Genomic DNA, 17,118 nt, shown 5'->3' with positions numbered 1-17,118 from the left:
GCCCCTGCAGGCAGTCACTCCTGGCCCAGAGACTCAGTGCCGATCAGCAATGCATCCTGAGCACATCCTTTGAGCCCGGCTCTGGGCAGGGCGAGGGGACCCCAATCTCATCCCATGGGGCCCCTGATGTGGGACAGCCTGTAGCCACTCAGGCTCCCTTCCATGCCCCACCTGTCCCCTTTTCTGCCCAGAGTTCACCACATACCCCACTAATGTTGCGAATCTCCCAGCGTGTGGTGGGGTTCAGGGTGGCCACTTCCTGCCCACCCAGCCGGGCCAGCTCCTCCTCGAAGAGTGCACCCTGGAGAAAATGGGCCCTGACAGGGCACAGTTTGGGGGGGTCATGGAATCAGGTTAGTGTAACTTACAGAGACCTTTGGGACTGGGCCCACCCCAAGGGGTGAGTGCCTGCCAGGCTGAGGACTCGCTAGGGAGGGGCTGGGTCCCGCAAGGAAGCCCCCTCCCACAGCCTGGCAATGGCGGCCCCACCTGACCAGGCTCGGCAGCATCCTTGGCTGCAACCAGAAAGCTCGCTCCTCAGGGTTCAGCTGACGGACGGCAGCCTCGGAGGGCACCAGGGCTGTGACTCGGCCATCGGCAGGAAGCGTGATGCCGGCACTCTGCATGCACACCGCGAGTAGGGGCAGGAGGAGTGAGGAAGGCAGCCATCATCTTCAGATTCCCTGCTCTAGGCTCCAGGCCTGCCCCCAACCTCCCACTCTGGGAGATGTTATATGGCACCCCTCCATCCAGGCAGGCCTCCTGGATCTAAACCCTCAACCCCAGCATTCTGCCCTGTCCTACCTTAAACCACTGGTAGAAGATGGAGAAGTGGGCATTTGCCTCCAGCTCCTAAGGGAAGGGAAAAGGCTGAGGTCACAGGACCAAGGGCAAATTCAAGCCCTTCCCCACCACGGATCCTGAGCAGTGCCCCTTTCCCACCTGAGGTGCCGGAGAGGGCTCCTCCCCAAGCACAGGGAAGACAGAAAACGAGTCTGAGCACCCCTTACCCGGAAGATGTCTCCATAACAGCTGAAGCCATCACCCCCAAAGCCAGGGGGGCACGTGCAGACCCGCTGACCTCCCCCCACTGCCCGGCAGGTAGCCTGGGGTGGGAGTGAGAAAGGGCCTCCATTCAGACCCAGATGGCAGCTGGGTCCTTCCCTCCCCCATCTCTCTGCCTGTCCAGCCACCCAGCCCCAGCCCCTGCCCCTTGCTCTGCAGCCACCCAGTCTGTGTTGGTGGCACTCCTTCGGTGTGCCTAGCCCTGCTCCCCAGGATTACTGGGCATTTGACACGAGCATTACCCACGCCAGGTGGATACAAAGGAGCTCAGGGCTGCGGGAGCACCCAGGAGGCCCTGTATCCTCTGGAGCCAGAGCTGAGAGCAGAAGGAGCTAGCCAGGCCCAGGTGCAGCTCGCAGAGGCAGGGGTGTGGTAGGGTGGAGCAGGGGCAGGGGACAGCGAGGAACTCAGCGCAGCCAAGGACAATGGAAGCGGGGCAGGAGTGGAACAGAGAGAGGAGGCTGGGCAGGGGCAGGTGAAGTGGGACAGGAGTGACATGGTTGGATTTGAAGTTTAGAAAGATCTTAATCCTGACAGTATACAGAGAGACACCCAGAGATGGGGAGGGAGGGAGAGAGCTGCAGCCTAGGCCCACCCCAGAAAGCCTCCCCGGGGCTCTGAGCCTTGCACTCCCTTACCAGGCCGTGGCAGCCACCATTGCCTGCCCGGCAGGGGTCGATGGGGCTGCACTGGTAGCCGTCCCCGGCAAAGCCCAGCTTGCAGGTGCATCGGCTCTGGAGAGGTTAGGAACAGACGGCCTTGTCTCATGATGAGCATCCAACCCTTTCTTCCTCCATTACTTGGCTCTCTCTGGGCACTGCCCCCGGGGAGGCCTGTCCAGAGCCCAGAGGAACTTCTCCCAGCCCTACTCTCGGAGATCTGTGCTCCAGTTGGGGAGACAGAGGCCCTAAGGGGAGACTGGCTCTCAGGATGAGTCCACGGAGGTGAGAGTATTGGCAGAGAAGCGTCTGTGGACACTTGGTGCCCCTACACTTGGAGCCTGGGACCCTGCCAGGGCCATTGAGGCTAACAGTTTGTGGCAAGTGGGTAGGCATCTGCCAAGGCTGGCCCCAGGATAGTGGCTCAGATCCCACCTCCACCCCTGCCACTCTACTCAGCTGCTCTGGTCCCCCAACCAAATGCCAGTGCCCCTGGGCTTGTGTACATTGCAGGTGAGTGACCAGTGAGACCCCTCAGATCTTAGGTGCCCTTGTTTGCCCGTTGGGGGCATCTCACTGGCGCATTCAACACCTCTGTTCTGAATTAAGGCCCTAATGGGGTTTGAAGCTCCAGCTGTTACACCTGTCAGTTCTTACTGCTAAGGCCCCACGTGCTGGTGCCCAGAGGCCACCTTGGAGTTGGGAGGACAGGGAGCCCCACAGGCCTGGCCATGCAGAGGCTGACCCTGACCAGCCAGGCCTGGCCTCCCACTTGGCACGTTAGACAGTCTTCAATGCCTGTCTGAACACTGGTTCACCAGTCCCAAAATGCTCCGCATGGAAGGCTCCAGGTTCTGAGCTCCGGTGACTAGATTCAGACACTGCAAAGTTCTGGGGCTGGATTTCCATGAGGCTAAAGTTTTGGGGAGGTCACTCCCATGGGCAGGGGCTCTTCCTGCTTTGCTCAGTGTCGTATTCCCTATGTCTAGAACAGGGACTAGCATGGAACAAGTGCCTGATAACACCTGGGAAAGTAATGAGCGGATGGATGAAGGAGTGAATCCCAGATGCCACTACTCAGCATGTCAGCACTGGGTTCTCATCTGCACCTGAGGTTCCAGACCCTGAGCACCTGACTCTGCATTCCGGGAGTCAGATGGGGCAGGGAGAGAGTCCCCCAGAGCAAAGGCTCCCGCCCCTTCTCTGCTGCACCTCACCTGCCCGGGGCCCACGTAGCTGCAGAGGGCATCGGCGTGGCAGCCACCTCTCACATCCAGTTCACACTCATCAATAGCCACACAGACGCGGCCATCCCCACTCCAGCCTTTGTGGCATGTGCAGTGGTGGGTGCCCAGGGACCCAGGGACACACTCAGCCTGTGAGAGCCAGGACAGATAACTCAGGGACACAGGAATGTAGGCAGAGGGCTAGGGCATCCCACCTCCTGCCTCTGGGTCAGAACTCCAGGGAAGGAGCAAGGGGACTGACATTCTCTGAGCAGCCGCCGCGGTCCGGGTGGGAGCAGGGGTTGCTGGGTGTGCAGGAGAAGCCATCACCCTCAAAGCCATCAAGACAGCGACATCTGGGGGTGGGTGAAGGAGGGGGCTCCAGTGAGCCTCAGGTGCGAAAGGTCACAGGTGGAGCAGACAGAAGATGTGAGTCCTCACCTGGCAACACCCTCCTGGCTAACACAGCGGGCATGCAGGTGGCAGTGCTGGGCCAGCCCTGTGGGCCCACAGTCCCCCATGGACTCGTTGCAGAACCGGCCGCTGAAGCCGGGGGCACACGTGCCCTGCTGGCACACCCCCCCACTGCCTGGGCGGTTGTCGCAGAGACCGTGGACACAGCCGCAGTCTGTAGGGAGTAGATGGGAGCAGGGAAACTGAGAAGCAGGAGGCAGGGCTGGCCGGGAGCCAGGATGGATTTGGGGGATATAGGGAGTGGGGCAGCCAGTACAGATTTGACTTCAGGGAGGAAAAATCAGAGGTTATCTCAGACTCAATGGGCAGGCAGATGAAATGTGAGGGGGGCATTCTGAGCTTTCAATTATCCCATTCTAGTTGTCCTGATCCCAACACCACCATCAGGAAGTTCTTCAGTGTGTCTGGCGTAAGTCCCACATATTTTAAATTAAGCCACAGTTCCTTTCCTGGCATGGGTGAAGCAGACAGCATCTCCTTTCTGTTCTCAAATCTTCCTCCACTCCCCCCTGGCTTTCATCCCTCCTCCTGGGGCTTCATTTCCCTTCTTGAGAGCCCCCAGACCCGTTTCTAACCAGACCTTTTTTCTCCCTAGGAGATGGCCTGAGCCAGGACCACCCACCTTCCTGGCACTGATCTCCATGCTTGTTTGGGTTGGAGCAGATGTGGCAGGCGATGCCCTTGTAGTCTGGGAAGCAGAGGCAGGCCCCGTTGCCCTGGATCCCATCACTGCACTAAAGAGTGAGCAGGAGGCAGGATCAGTCATGGGAAAGGGACTCTACATCCCTTCTCCCAACACCCCCTCCTTTCATGGGCTGGCTCTGAGCTCTTGCTACCCATGAGAGCTCATCCTGGAAGGGATCTTCAAAATCACTGATGCCACCAAAGACCTATCCCCTAAAAGGCACCTGGCCCTGGAGGTTTTATAAGTGACATTTGCTCAATTCAGAAACACATAACTCCTGTGTTCTATAGCCAGGTGCTAAAGTAACCCTGATGTTACAAAGTGGTAAAAACAGAACACAAAAGAAAACTACTGCCAAGTAGCCTTTTTGGAAATAAATGCCAAAGAAAATCTATCTTATCTATTGTTGTTGTTGTTGTTATTATTATTATTATTATTATTATTATTATTATTTTGAGATGGAATCTCACTCTGTTGCCCAGGCTGGAGTGCAGTGGGGCGATCTTGGCTCACTGCAACCTCCACCTCCCAGGTTCAAGTGATTTTCTTGCCTCAGCCTCCTGAGTAGCTGGGATTGCAGATGTGTGCCATGACACCAGGCTAATTTTTGTATTTTTAGTAGAGACAGGGTTTTGCCATGTTGACTAGGCTGGTCTTGAACTCTTGACCTCAAGTGATCCGCTCGCCTCAGCCTCCCAATGTGCTGGGATTACAGGTGTGAGCCATTGCACCGGGCCTCTCTAATTATTTTTAATTAAAATACGAGAAATAATTTGATCCAACTTTCCATTGCCTGGATGTGAGGACCCCAAGGCCAGAGAGTGGCAGGCTTGGCCCAGACACACAGCCAGTCACTGGCCAACCGGTGAAGGAGTCCCTGTCTTCCCCATACCTCACCCCAGGAGAGGACGGGACTCACATTGCCTTTGCCATAGCAGGGGTTGGAGAAGCCCCCAGGACACTGTGTGCAGTCAGGCCCGAAAAAACCTTTGCAGCAGCCTTGTTCCTGTAAGAGACAGAGCAGGTCCAAGAGACCATCTGGGGCCATGCCCTCCCTGCCCAGGCTGCCTCTGCTCCCTGGTCCCATCTCCAGAGTGAGGGAGTGGATAAGGTTTCTCTGGGACCCTTTTCCACTGTTAGGCTGCAGTGCATCCTCTGAGGAAGGTAGCCCACTCAGCCCCAGTGTGGGGGCCCCCAAGGAGCAACAGGTGCCTAGGTGACCTGGGAGAGGGCACCCATGCCCATGCTCACCGTGACGGTTTGGTTGCAGTAACTGGCACAGCCCTTCTTTAGCACATTGAGCCCAGTTGGGTCATGGATGTAGACACACTCCTTGGGGAAGATGTCCTGGGTGGGCCGTGCAAAGCCAGTCAGCGGATGTGGGTTCTGGATCAGCCCCTTTGCTAGGCAGCCCTGGTCAAGGGACCTCTGCCCCTTGGGTCCAGAACTCCCACCCTGGTCCGGTGGAGCTGTGAAGCACTGAGCCTCCAGCTCGGATCTAGCCTCCCAGCCTCTGCTTCCCCAACCCACCCCTGTGACCCAGAGCAGAAACCTCAACAGGCAGTCAGGAGGCCCTGAGGGCTGGGCCAAGGGGTGCTCACCAGTTTCACACTGTTGTGGGGACACATGCTGGTGTTCAGGGCTTGGCAGTCCACACAGGAGCCCTGGGTAGGGCAGGGGCGGGATGGGGAGAGGGGTTAGTCATCGTTTATTTACTCAGCAAACCCAGAGAAGGGAACATTGAGTGGGGATTAGGGGATGAGAAAAGCCAACCACGGCCGGGCGCGATGGCTCAAGCCTGTAATCCCAGCACTTTGGGAGGCCGAGACGGGCGGATCACGAGGTCAGGAGATCGAGACCATCCTGGCTAACACCGTGAAACCCCATCTCTACTAAAAAAAAAAAATACAAAAAAAAAAACTAGCCAGGCGAGGTGGCGGGTGCCTGTAGTCCCAGCTACTCGAGAGGCTGAGGCAGGAGAATGGCGTAAACCCAGGAGGCGGAGCTTGCAGTGAGCTGAGATCCGTCTACTGCACTCCAGCCTGGGCGACAGAGCGAGACTCCGTCTCAAAAAAAAAAAAAAAAAAAAAAAGAGAAAAGCCAACCACAGGAAGCCCAGCACTGGTGTTCCAGGCAGGGGAGAGCAGCGGCAGAGGCCCTGAGCCGGGCAGAGCTAGAGTCTCTGGAAAACAGCAGAGAGGCCAGAGGCAGGCACAGAGTGAGTGAAAGGGGATGAAGTGGTGGAGGATGCAAGAGTTATCTCAGGCCAGGCACAGTGGCTTACACCTGTAATCCCAGCACTTTGGGAGGCCAAGGTGGGAGGATCACCTGAGGTCAGAGGTTCGAGACCAGCCTGACCAACATGGTGAAACCTCATCTCTGCTAAAAATACAAAAATTAGCCAGGCATGGTGAGTGCCTGTAATCCCAGCTGCTCAGAAGACTGAGGCAGGAGAATCGCTTGAACCCGGGAGGCGGAGGCCACAGTGATTTGGGATTGTGCCACTGCACTCCAGCCTAGGCAACAGAGCAAGACCCTACTTCAAAAAAAAAAAAAAAAAATCTCAAAGATGGAATCATAGTCCTGGTGAGGGTGAGTGTGGGGGAAGCACAGGTGGGTCCTTGGGAGTCTCCCACAGGGCCTCAGAGCTGGCGTCAACCTCTCCCTGGGAAAAGGATCGCCGCTCCAGCGCTGATGAGGGTTAGTGAGCAGGGTCCTGGCTGTGCAGGCGAGGCTCACCGCCACGATCTTGTGCTGCTCCTCGCTGCAGTGCTTGGGCAGGATGGGCAGGATGGTTGGGGGCAGCAGGATGCCGTCCAGCATGTGGATCACGCCATTGGCAGCCAGCACATCTACCCTCTGCAGTGGGACTCCCTCAGGTCCCAGCAGGATGCGCCCCTGCGGCAGAGACCCACCGTGCCAACCCCCAGCCTGGCTGACCTCGGCCCAGTGGGGCTGCCCGCCTCCACCCCTGCAGCCCAGTTAGAGCAGACAGGCAGCTCAGTGAGATGCTGAAGCTCCCGCCTGCCATGCCAGCCGCCTCTCCCTCAGCTCTGGCCAACTACACTGCTCCAGCCTCCGGACCCTTACTCACATGGCTTCTGCCACATGGGGCAGCCCTACTGTGTGCTCCATGCTCCTCTTTGGAGTACTCCCCCTTAACCCTCATTGGGCTCCAGCAAAGGAATTTGATCTCTGCCTGCTTCCTTCCCCATGACCCCACCAGGGCCTAGCAGTATCCTGCCCACCACGGGACTCGGAGCACACAAGGCTCAGAGGCCAAGTGGGCAGCTGGTCACTACCAGTCACACCATCCGCCCAGGTGTCCATGCACCTCACCTCCTCAGAGATGTTCACAGCCAGGACCTGGTTTGCCATGGTGAGGATCCGACCTTTGGAGATGAGCTTCTCAACAGTCAGCTGGGGCGAGGGACAGTGTGGCTTTAGGCTGGGCTCTGGCCACACCTTGGGGCCATGCCCAGTCCTGCCCAGGAGGCTCAAAGCCACTGCCTTGGTCCCCAGGCTCTGTGCTATAGCAGAACAGATGCGAAGGGAGGGGAGATGGAGAAGAGATGGGGCCTAGGGGAAGTCCAGAACCTGCAGGCAGCCCTGCTGGGTGCAAGCTGGCCACCCCCCAGAGAAAAGACCTTGCACCTGGCCATGGTTGTAGATATGGTACCGCACCAACTCCTGCAGTTTAGAGAGACCCTGGCAGGGGAGAGAGGGTTTGGCTCCTGGAGGACCTGTGGGGGAGTGTGGAGGTCCTGGTGCCCCCATACCTGCAGCCCCTTCTCCCGCTGAGCTTACCGCTGTGAAGAGGTAGATCAGGCGGCCGTCACGCAAGCTGTCCACAGCCTCATTGCTTGGGGCAAAGACTGTGAAGGGCCCAGGTCCGTCCAGGATGGAAGGCAGCCCACAGTTCTGTGGCGGTGCAAGGGAGGCTCAGGGGGCTGCATGGCCAGCCTCCACCTCTGAGTCCTGCCTGGGCCCTGCCACCTTTGGCCTGCAGGAAACTCCCACTGAGTAAGTAGGAGACATGGGCAATGGGTCTGTGCTACCACAGAACCTCAGGCTTGAGGATGGGGGCATGGGCAGAGGCCATGCTACTTCAGAACCCCATGTCACTGTGGGGCAGAATCTGGGATAATGAGTCCTGGCCCAGAAGCCCAGAAGCCCACATGAGCTAGGGCCCCTCCCCTGAGCTTACCTCCAGGATGGTTTCAAAGCGGCTGAAGGCCTCGGTAGAGGCGAGGATCTGACCAATAGTTCTCTGTAAGGAGGGATGAGTGTGAGGGCCCCAGGGAAGGGGGTGAGGCTGCTTCAGCCCTGGGGGAGAAGCTACGCTCCAGCCCTGAGCAGAATGGCTCCTGCCCACTCACTGCTCTCTGCAGGGGTCTGAGGCCAGCCAGCATCACAGGGGAGGGGAAGGGAGGACGCTGGCTCACCTTGGGATCCCCTGGGGTCCCAGAGGGGGGCTGCCACCGCAGGCCAGTGACCACATGGAAGACGCCATTGGCTGCTATGTTGTTGGCCTTGTAGATGTTGAACGTCTGCTGGGGCTGGTCTTTGTACTTGTAGGAGTATTTCTGGTGAGACACAGAGATCTGGCCAGATCCCATATGCCAGCCCCCTGTCCTGAGGCTCCCTCCCACCTGCACACCCTTGCCAGGCTGTAACTCCTCTTTTTTTTTTTTTTTTTTTTTTTTTTGAGACGGAGTCTCGCTCTGTCGCCCAGGCTGGAGTGCAGTGCCGCAATCTCGGCTCACTGCAAGCTCCGCCTCCCGGGTTCACGCCATTCTCCTGCCTCAGCCTCCCGAGTAGCTGGGACTACAGGCGCCCGCCCCTGCGCCCGGCTAATTTTTTCTATTTTTAGTAGAGACGGGGTTTCACCATGGTCTCGATCTCCTGACCTTGTGATCCGCCCACCTCGGCCTCCCAAAGTGCTGGGATTACAGGCGTGAGCCACCACGCCCGGCCGGCTGTGACTCCTCTTGTTCCCAGGCTGAGGCTTCTCCCTCACCGTGAATTGGTTGAAGGTGACGGTTATCTCCTGCCCGGCCAGCGTCCACCACTTTCGTGTTTGTTGGGTCCTTGTGTCCTCCAGGATGTGCTGCCCTGCGATGATGTGCTGTCTGCAGAGCTGCTGGGCAAGGGATGCCTGCACATACAAGGCAGGGAGCCAAGTGAGCGGTGGGGAGGGCCGTCTTCTTCACGCCACCCCTGCCCAAGCAATGGAGGGGACAGGATGCCTCCCAGGCCCTGACGCCTTCCAGGTTCTCAGGCCCTGGAGACTGGGGCGGCATCCAGGGGAGGAGGTGAGGGCCGGTGGCCAGCTCCACCATGGGGAGGGGCTTACGTTCATGGTCCTGGAGGAGAAGGAGGAGATGGATGGCACCAGCACGGTGAACGGGCCTGCTGTGGTGAGGATCTCCCGGCAGCCTTGGTCTGGGGGGGTAGGGCGAGGGAGTATCAGAAGGGAGTTGGGGAGACCCGGGGGGTCTCAGGAGACCCTCGGGCATCAGTCCTGGTGTGAGGGAGTTGGGGTGGGGGGTATTCGGCCTAGATTTAGGATAGATGGGGGCCTCGAGGTTGAAGAGTAGCTCCCACCCCCTGCGTGCACCCCCCACAGTTCGCTGTTTGTTCCCACAGCTCTGGGGCAGAGAAACCAGAATCTGCAGAGGCAGCCCCTCCCTCCCTGCCAGCTGTGCTGTGGGTGAGGGGTGGGGTCATGGGCAAGCAGTGGGGGTCACACACCCATCATGGCCACGGCGACCCTCAGCTGCAGGAACACCCGGCCTGTCTGAGTAGCCTTCTGCACCTCGTGGAGCAGGTGTCCGTAGCAGGCACGCCCATCCCCCACCTCGCTCTCCCTGCACACACAGCTGGGGGCCCAGGGAGAGCCAGTCAGGGTGGAGGCTGCAGCCCCCGCACCCGATGCATCCCCAAAGCGGGTATGCTTGCCCAACCTACTGTCTCTGCTCCAAGGCCCCTGTGCTTACCTGGTCTTCCCATCAGCGGTCACCTGGCAGGTGGCAGACCGGTCACAGGAGAAGGGGGAGCAGAAGGCGAAGCAGCCCGCAGAAGCATTGCTGTTGATGCTGACCAGGCCTGGCCGGCAGGTGCAGAAGGCCTGGCCCCCGACAGGGTGGGAGGGGAACATCATGTCCAACCCCAAGAACCACTGGCGTCTGCCCTACCCACAGAGCCCTGCTCAGCCCCTCCCCAAAGAGGACCATTATTCTCTCCCCATTTTACAAATGGGGAAACCAAGGCTACAAGAAGGCCTGTGACTTGCCCAGGGTCCCACAGCCAGTGTGAGCGGGTGCACTGTGGGGGCGGTTCTGGCCTGGGACCCTGGCTCACCTGGCCTGGCTTCTGGTACACACACAAGGTAGAGTTGCTGGGGCAGCCACCAAGGTTGTCAGTGCATGGGTCCTTGGGCAGACACACTATCCCATCGCCATGGTAGTTCTCGGAGCAGTGACACTGAGCCTGCCCCTTGGGGCTCACCGAGCACAGGGCCAGCGGTGAACAGGGTGATGGCCAGCAGGGGTTGGGGGCTGCCAGGGCAGAGAGAGCACCCAAGTGAGCCAAGCACCCAGGAGCCCTGTCTCTGCCACAGCTTTCACCAGGAAGGCCGGGGCCAGCAGGTTGACCTAGGCCTTGAGAATAGGCTCCCCTTAGGGATGGCTCTCCCTCCTGTACGTTGCGCTTGCTAGGTTAAAGGATGCTTTCCCAGCCCCTGCCCACCCTGAGCTGAAGTCCCTGGCCTCTGAGTCCAGGCTCACCTCGGCATTCACTGCCCTGCTGCGTGTAGCCGGGCAGGCACTTGCAGCTGGGGGCCTCTGCGGAGCACTGGGTGTTTTGGGGACAGCGCAGCTCCTGGCAGATGGGCAGCTCTGAGCAGAGTGGGGAGAGCACGGATGAGCCCAAGTCCAGGCTGGGGAGGAACACAGGGGCAAAGGGGCCCTGCCTGTTCTCTGTGACTCAGAGCAGGGCCCTGCCCTTGCTGGGCCTCTGGACAGTGGAGGTCTCAGATGACACCCCTTCCCCAACTAGGCTCCAGGCAGAGGTCCTGCTGAGGTTCAGGCCCCATCCTCACCCAGTCGGCCTCTTTTGCTCTGGCCACAGGGACCTGCTGCCCTAGGCTGTCCCAGTGGCACTGCTCACCTTGATCACAGTGGGGGCCAGTGTATCCAGCAAAGCACAGGCAGCTTCCATCCCCACGTGGCCCACGGTTGCACATGCCGTGCACACAGCTGCACACTGGGAGGGATGCACAGAGACAGATGGGACCCAGCCTCTCCTAGGCACACACTGGGACGTTGGGTCCCTGCTCTCTGTATTTTTAGAACTCAGCTCGGGCAGGTACAACCTTAAGAGTACAGAGCTGTGATGCAGGAACGCAGGGGTGGTGGGAGCCCACAGAAGGCACTGACCCGGCCTGGGGCTCACCGAGGGCTTCCTGGAGAAGGCTTCTCAGGGGAGTAGCATGTGCAAAGGGCTGGAGGTGTGACAAAACAAAGCACATGTTCCTGAAAGGGATGTGCACATCTGAGGGGCTGGGACAGAGGCTGAAGTGACAGATGGGAGCTGGTTGTAGGGACTGCATCTGCGTGGGCCCCCAGGTGGACACTGGCCCTGCCCTCTTGCCTTGTAAGCACTCACCCGATTGGCAGTCAGGTCCAAACCGGTTGGGGTCTTGGCACTCCTGGCAGGCTGAGCCGCGGAAGTTTTCCTGGTGGTGGATGCACCAAGTCAGCGTGGCCCCTCTGAGCCTCCACCCTACCCTGGCCAGCCCTTACCTGGCACACGCAGGTCCCATTCCTGTCCATGCCATCCAAGCAGGTCCCGTGGCCATTGCATGGGGTCTCAGCGCCCCCAGGGCATTCTGTGAACCCCCACAGAACTCAGCTTTATGCCCAGAACCCTCCGCTTACCCTGACCCCAGCAGCTCTGGCCAACCCCAGACTTGGCCCTTCCCCCAGGGCAGCAAGAGCGAGGGGGCAGAGCCTTGGAGAGCTGGGGCTGGGTGTGAGGAGTGAGGCGGGATCCCACTTTCTCCCATACCATAGCACCGGGAACCCCAGTAGCCAGGGCAGCAGGCCTTCTGCACCACTTGCTTCCGGCACTTCCGTCTGCAGCCGCTCATGGACACCATAGAGCCCCCCAGCTGTACTTCGTAGCTGGGGGCAGAGGGTGGGCAGGGTGACGGAAAAGGCTCCCACGCACAGCCCCCACCCAGCCTCCCCACATTGGCTTCTGGGGCTCCCACCCACCTCCCTGCTCTGACTGGCCCAGATGAGCACAGGGCCTAGCACATAGCAGGTGCCCCATAAACCCCTCCTGCCCCTTGCCTTTACCCCTTCCTCCCCGCCTGTCTTTGCCACCCAGGAGCGGCCACAGGGGCATAGATAAGTGAGTGCTTCTCCTCATTTTGTGGGCCTGTCAAGCTCCCCCAGTCCCTGCCACCCCACAGGACGCTCTTGGACACAGGCAAGGATGGGGTGGCCCGCACCGGCAGTCCTGGGTTATCTGATCCGGGAGCTCCCGAAGCCAGCCTGAGGGACACGTCTGCTTCTTGATGGCTGCGCACGAGGTGCAGGGTACATGAGTGACAAACGTGGTTTTCACATCACAGCCTTTGAACAGCACCTGGGCCACAGGCAAGGTGTGGTCAGGGGCCTGGACCCCACACCCAGCCCGACCCTGTCCTCAATAAGGCCTTACACTCCTCCAGCCACCACCTCCTCCCATCTGCTCAGTGGGAACGCAGTGCTGATGGGAAAGCCCTGTGAAAGCTGTCTGTTACAAGTTGTTAGTGTCATAGCGAGTCCTTTTGTGCCTGGCCCAGAAGGCTCTGAGTCCACAGCCTCTGACACTAGAGAATCTAGCCACATTGTTCCCCCAGCCCATTTCAGGTGAGGAAACTGAAGCCCAGAACATGGCCATTGCCCCGTCTCATCCAGGAACAGGGTGTGAACGAGGGACTAGAACCTGGACTCCCAGCCTAGTGCTCACTTTTACCTTTTGTTTAAAGATAAAGAAACAATAAATGACAGAGCTGATGCTGTCTTGGAAGGACATGGTAATTCTATCCTCAACTCATGGGCACAGGCACGATGCCGGCTCCAGCCATGCACCGTGGGGCTGGACCTCCAGCCACCACTCTGCTCTGAGCACTTTCCCACGTTGCTACCAAATGACCCTCTCTAACCAAGCGCAAGGGTTTTCTCCGCCGCCCAGAGGTCAGAGACTAAGGGCCCTGGCCCTGAGAGGCTGGCCTCACATGAACAGCTGTGTGCAGGGGCTCTGGTCTGCATGTGTTTGGGCTGGGCAGTCCCAGGGGACAATGGGCCATGCCAGCCTCTAAGGAAACCCAGGGCATCCTGGCTGGGGCCCCAGGTGGCTTCCTGAGGGAGGTGATCATTGACTTGGGACCTGAAGGATGCATGAGAGTTGGTAAAGGACAGTGCTCCTGGCCTAGGGGACAGCAGAAGCAAAGGCCGGGAGCAGAAAGAAGTGAAAACAAACGTGTGACAAGGCAGGCAGTGGCCTGAGGGGAGGCTGGAGAGGGGCTGGCAGCTGGCATGCAGGAGCTCCGTAAACCTGCACGCCAGGTTGCCTAGGTGAGGCAGAGTCCAGGGCAGCCCCATGACTCAGTTTATGGTTTTTTTTTTTTTTTTGAGACGGAGTCCCGCTGTGTCGCCCAGGGTGGTGTGCAGTGGCCAGATCTCAGCTCACTGCAAGCTCCGCCTCCCGGGTTTTTACGCCATTCTCCTGCCTCAGCCTCCCGAGTAGCCGGGACTACAGGCGCCCGCCACCTCGCCCGGCTAGTTTTTTGTATTATTATTTAGTAGAGACGGGGTTTCACCGTGTTAGCCAGGATGGTCTCGAACTCCTGACCTCGTGATCCGCCCGTCTCGGCCTCCCAAAGTGCTGGGATTACAGGCTTGAGCCACCACGCCCGGCCAGTTTATGGTTTTTTGTTTGTCTTTGAGAAAGGGTCTCGCTCTGTTGCCCTGGCTGGAGTGTAGTGGTGTGACCATAGTTCACTGTAATCTTGAACTCCTGGGCTCAGGCGATTCTCCTGCCTCAGCCTCCCAAGTAGCTGGGACTACAGGCATGTGCCACTGTGCCTGGCCAGTTTGTTTTAAATTGGCCCTCTGGCTGCTGCCTGGGGAATAGAGTCGTGGGGGCAGGCGTAGGTGGGAAAGAGGCCATCATCACCTGCAGGTGGCTTGGGCCAAGGCAGGGATGGTGGAAATGGATTGGGAGATATTTGAGAGGGCTTGGGGTGGTGAGATGAATTGGGAGAAGGTCTCAGCAACTGGGTGGGGCATGAAAGATGTGAGGAGTCCAGCCTGCCACCACGGCATGGGCACAAGGATGCTGACAAAAGTCCCAGGCCTGGAGTCCCATTCACTGGCCTGCCATAGCTCCTGGACGTCCACCAGCCTTCTACGGCAACAAAGTCCCAGCAACCTTCAGCACTGAACCCAGGAGGCGTGAAGCTAAACTCCCAGTTCTAGTGGGAGGAAGGTGCATAGGGAAGGGCATGGAGTGGAGGGAGTTGTTTGGGAGGCTTAGGGCACGGCCCGGAGAAGCAGAGATGTTCTCATCTTGAAAAACGCTGACCACACTGTGGTCCAAAAGGAGTGACCCCAGAACATCCCTTTCCTGGAATAATTAACAGATGTGTGGCTTCTCAAAGCAAGAGAAAAGGAGAAATGGTGCCCCTGACACTTTATTATGGCAAATGCCAGGGCCCCAGAGCCTCTGTGCTACCGTGATTTGGCCTTTTCCGCTCATGCCTCTGCGGTCTGCAAACAGGGAAGTTGCTCAGAGCAGCCTGTGTCGAGTGGTGGAGCTGGGATGTTGTGGTCTCGTTCCCCGTCCTGAGGCTCTCGCCTTTGCTGAGCCAGGGAGAGACTAGGAAATTGGGTAACTTGAGGGCTGAGCAGCTGCTGGCTCAGGGCAGAGGCTTGGCAGGAGATAGGCTCCCCTCAAAGCCACCTGGCCAGCTGAGCAAAGCTGCCAGTGCGTCACCATTCTGGCTGTGGACCAGCTCTTGGAGGAATGGTGGTCAGCTCTGGATAAGGGCTCAGGCTGAGTAAGACTGTGCTGGTCGCACTCTGAGACAGTCAGGGCTAGATGGAGTGATGGGTGAGTTAGGGCCCAGAAGGAAGCGGGAGCTTTGGGGCCTGGTGTGGACACTTGCTCACAGGACCTGGGTGTTTGTAAACATGTGTAAAATGCTGATGAAGGGTAAGCTGGCTGCCACATCAGTGCTTCTCCCAGACCACAGCCGAGGGGCCCTGCCTCCGCCCCATGGTCTGGAAGGAGCATCAGCGGTCTGAGCCCACATCTTGCCGTTGGTCCAGCTGGGTGGAGTGAGGCTGGATCAGGGCCTGGGTGCTGAGTCAGATTCCCTCCTTCCTGGGGGCATCTCGGGACTGAGCCAGAGCGGGTGCTGTCTCCCCCCACCCCACACCCCCCGCAGACCTGATTTTGCAATGTCTGCTTCCCACAGAGCTGCTGCTAGGGGAAGTTGAGGAGACACGAAGTGTGAAGTCTTTGGTGAGAAGGTGGATGAAGTTCTCCCAAGCTGGGACCTGGCTCATGGGGACTTTTTAAGGCTGAGAGCCCAGAATCTAAACCCTGTCAGAGAGGAAGGAACCCCAAACTTCTTCCCCCTACCTTCAGTCAGATCAGGGAGGGCGCAGGGCTGGGTTCTGGACCGTGCTCCTCTCCCACCACAGGTTCCACTGCACATGCCTAGCCGCGTGCCCTCAGTGAAAAGCTGCTGAATGGGCAAGTGCTAAGGGCCTTCCTGGAAAGCTTTCCTGCCTTGCTGCCCAAATTCATCTGCACGCCAGTCCTGTTGCTGCCCTTACTGAACAGGTGACCCGGGACATCCCTTCCCCTCAGAGCTTCCACTCCTAATACAGTTGTTCCTTGGTGTCTGTGGGGGACTGGTTCCAGGACCCTCCTCAGATACCAAAATCCACGGATGCTCAAGTCCCTGATATAAAATGGAATTGAGGCTGGGAGTGGTGGCTCACATCTGTAATCCCAGCACTTTGGGAGGCCGAAGAGGGTAGATCACCTGAGATCAGGAGTTCGAGACCAGCCTGGCTAATGTGGAGAAACTCCGTCTCTAATAAAAACACAAAAATTAGCCGGGCGTGGTGGCATGCGCCTGTAATCCCAGCTAGTTGGGAGGCTGAGGCAGGAGAATCACTTGAATCTGGGAGGTGGAGGTTGCAGTGAGCTGAGATTGTGCCACTGCACTCCAGCCTGGGCGACAGAGCGAGACACCATCTCAAAAAAAAAAAAAAAAAAAAAAAAGGCATCAAATTCACATATAATCTATGCACATCCTCCCGTATACCTTAAGTCATCCTTAGATGACTTATAATACCGAATACAATGTAAATGCTATGTACATAGAAAACTCTGAACATGGGGCTGGGTGTGGTGGCTCACACCTGTAATCCCAGCACCTTGGGAGGCTGAGGCAGGTGGATTACCTGAGGTCTGGAGTTAGAGACCAGCCTGGCCAACATGGCGAAACCCCGTCTCTACCAAAAATTCAAAAATTACCTGGGTGTCGTGGCGGGCACCTGTAATCCCAGCTACTTGGGAGGCTGAGGCAGGAGAATCGCCTGAACCTGGGAGGCAGAGGTTGCAGTGAGCCGAGATTGAACTACTGCCCTCCAACCTGGGCAACAGAGTGAGACTCCATCTCAAAAAAAAAGTCTGAACATGTTCAGTAGATATGCCACTTTTTTTCCTGAATATTTCCTTTTTTTTTTTTGAGATGGAGTCTCGCTCTGTCACCCAGGCTGGAGTGCAGTGGCACGATCTCAGCTCACTGCAAGCTCCGCCTCCCAGGTTCACGCCATTCTCCTGCCTCAGCCTCCCGAGTGGCTGGGACTACAGGCGCCCACCACTGCGCCTGGCTAATTTTTTGTATTTTTAGTAGAGACGGGGTTTCGCTGTGGTC

At 58.3% G+C, this 17,118-nt stretch overlaps 1 protein-coding gene across 4 annotated transcripts in view; it reads right to left on the bottom strand.

Moving 5' to 3' along the window:
• The window catches only part of STAB1 (stabilin 1), a 30,163-nt gene that overhangs the window by 11,005 nt on the left and 2,040 nt on the right, over positions 1–17,118 (bottom strand). For all 4 annotated transcript variants that reach the window (XM_050778412.1, XM_050778415.1, XM_050778413.1 and 1 more), the window contains exons 2-30: positions 12,628–12,764; positions 12,180–12,295; positions 11,915–12,000; positions 11,778–11,847; positions 11,280–11,375; positions 10,898–11,008; positions 10,473–10,669; positions 10,109–10,239; positions 9,864–9,991; positions 9,466–9,554; positions 9,130–9,267; positions 8,555–8,695; positions 8,317–8,379; positions 7,917–8,030; positions 7,764–7,817; positions 7,449–7,529; positions 6,849–7,007; positions 5,711–5,773; positions 5,361–5,456; positions 5,029–5,115; positions 4,047–4,158; positions 3,392–3,578; positions 3,213–3,306; positions 2,942–3,100; positions 1,704–1,799; positions 1,011–1,106; positions 805–852; positions 490–620; positions 206–317 (exon numbers count right to left, since the gene is read on the bottom strand). In XM_050778412.1, coding sequence (XP_050634369.1) covers positions 206–317; positions 490–620; positions 805–852; positions 1,011–1,106; positions 1,704–1,799; positions 2,942–3,100; positions 3,213–3,306; positions 3,392–3,578; positions 4,047–4,158; positions 5,029–5,115; positions 5,361–5,456; positions 5,711–5,773; positions 6,849–7,007; positions 7,449–7,529; positions 7,764–7,817; positions 7,917–8,030; positions 8,317–8,379; positions 8,555–8,695; positions 9,130–9,267; positions 9,466–9,554; positions 9,864–9,991; positions 10,109–10,239; positions 10,473–10,669; positions 10,898–11,008; positions 11,280–11,375; positions 11,778–11,847; positions 11,915–12,000; positions 12,180–12,295; positions 12,628–12,764 — 3,192 coding nt within the window. The remainder of the gene's footprint in view (positions 1–205; positions 318–489; positions 621–804; positions 853–1,010; positions 1,107–1,703; positions 1,800–2,941; positions 3,101–3,212; positions 3,307–3,391; positions 3,579–4,046; positions 4,159–5,028; positions 5,116–5,360; positions 5,457–5,710; positions 5,774–6,848; positions 7,008–7,448; positions 7,530–7,763; positions 7,818–7,916; positions 8,031–8,316; positions 8,380–8,554; positions 8,696–9,129; positions 9,268–9,465; positions 9,555–9,863; positions 9,992–10,108; positions 10,240–10,472; positions 10,670–10,897; positions 11,009–11,279; positions 11,376–11,777; positions 11,848–11,914; positions 12,001–12,179; positions 12,296–12,627; positions 12,765–17,118) is intronic.

This window comes from Macaca thibetana, chromosome 2, assembly GCF_024542745.1.
Source record: "Macaca thibetana thibetana isolate TM-01 chromosome 2, ASM2454274v1, whole genome shotgun sequence".
Taxonomy (NCBI): Eukaryota; Metazoa; Chordata; class Mammalia; order Primates; family Cercopithecidae; genus Macaca; species Macaca thibetana.
This window is presented reverse-complemented; position numbering and strand designations above follow the sequence as displayed.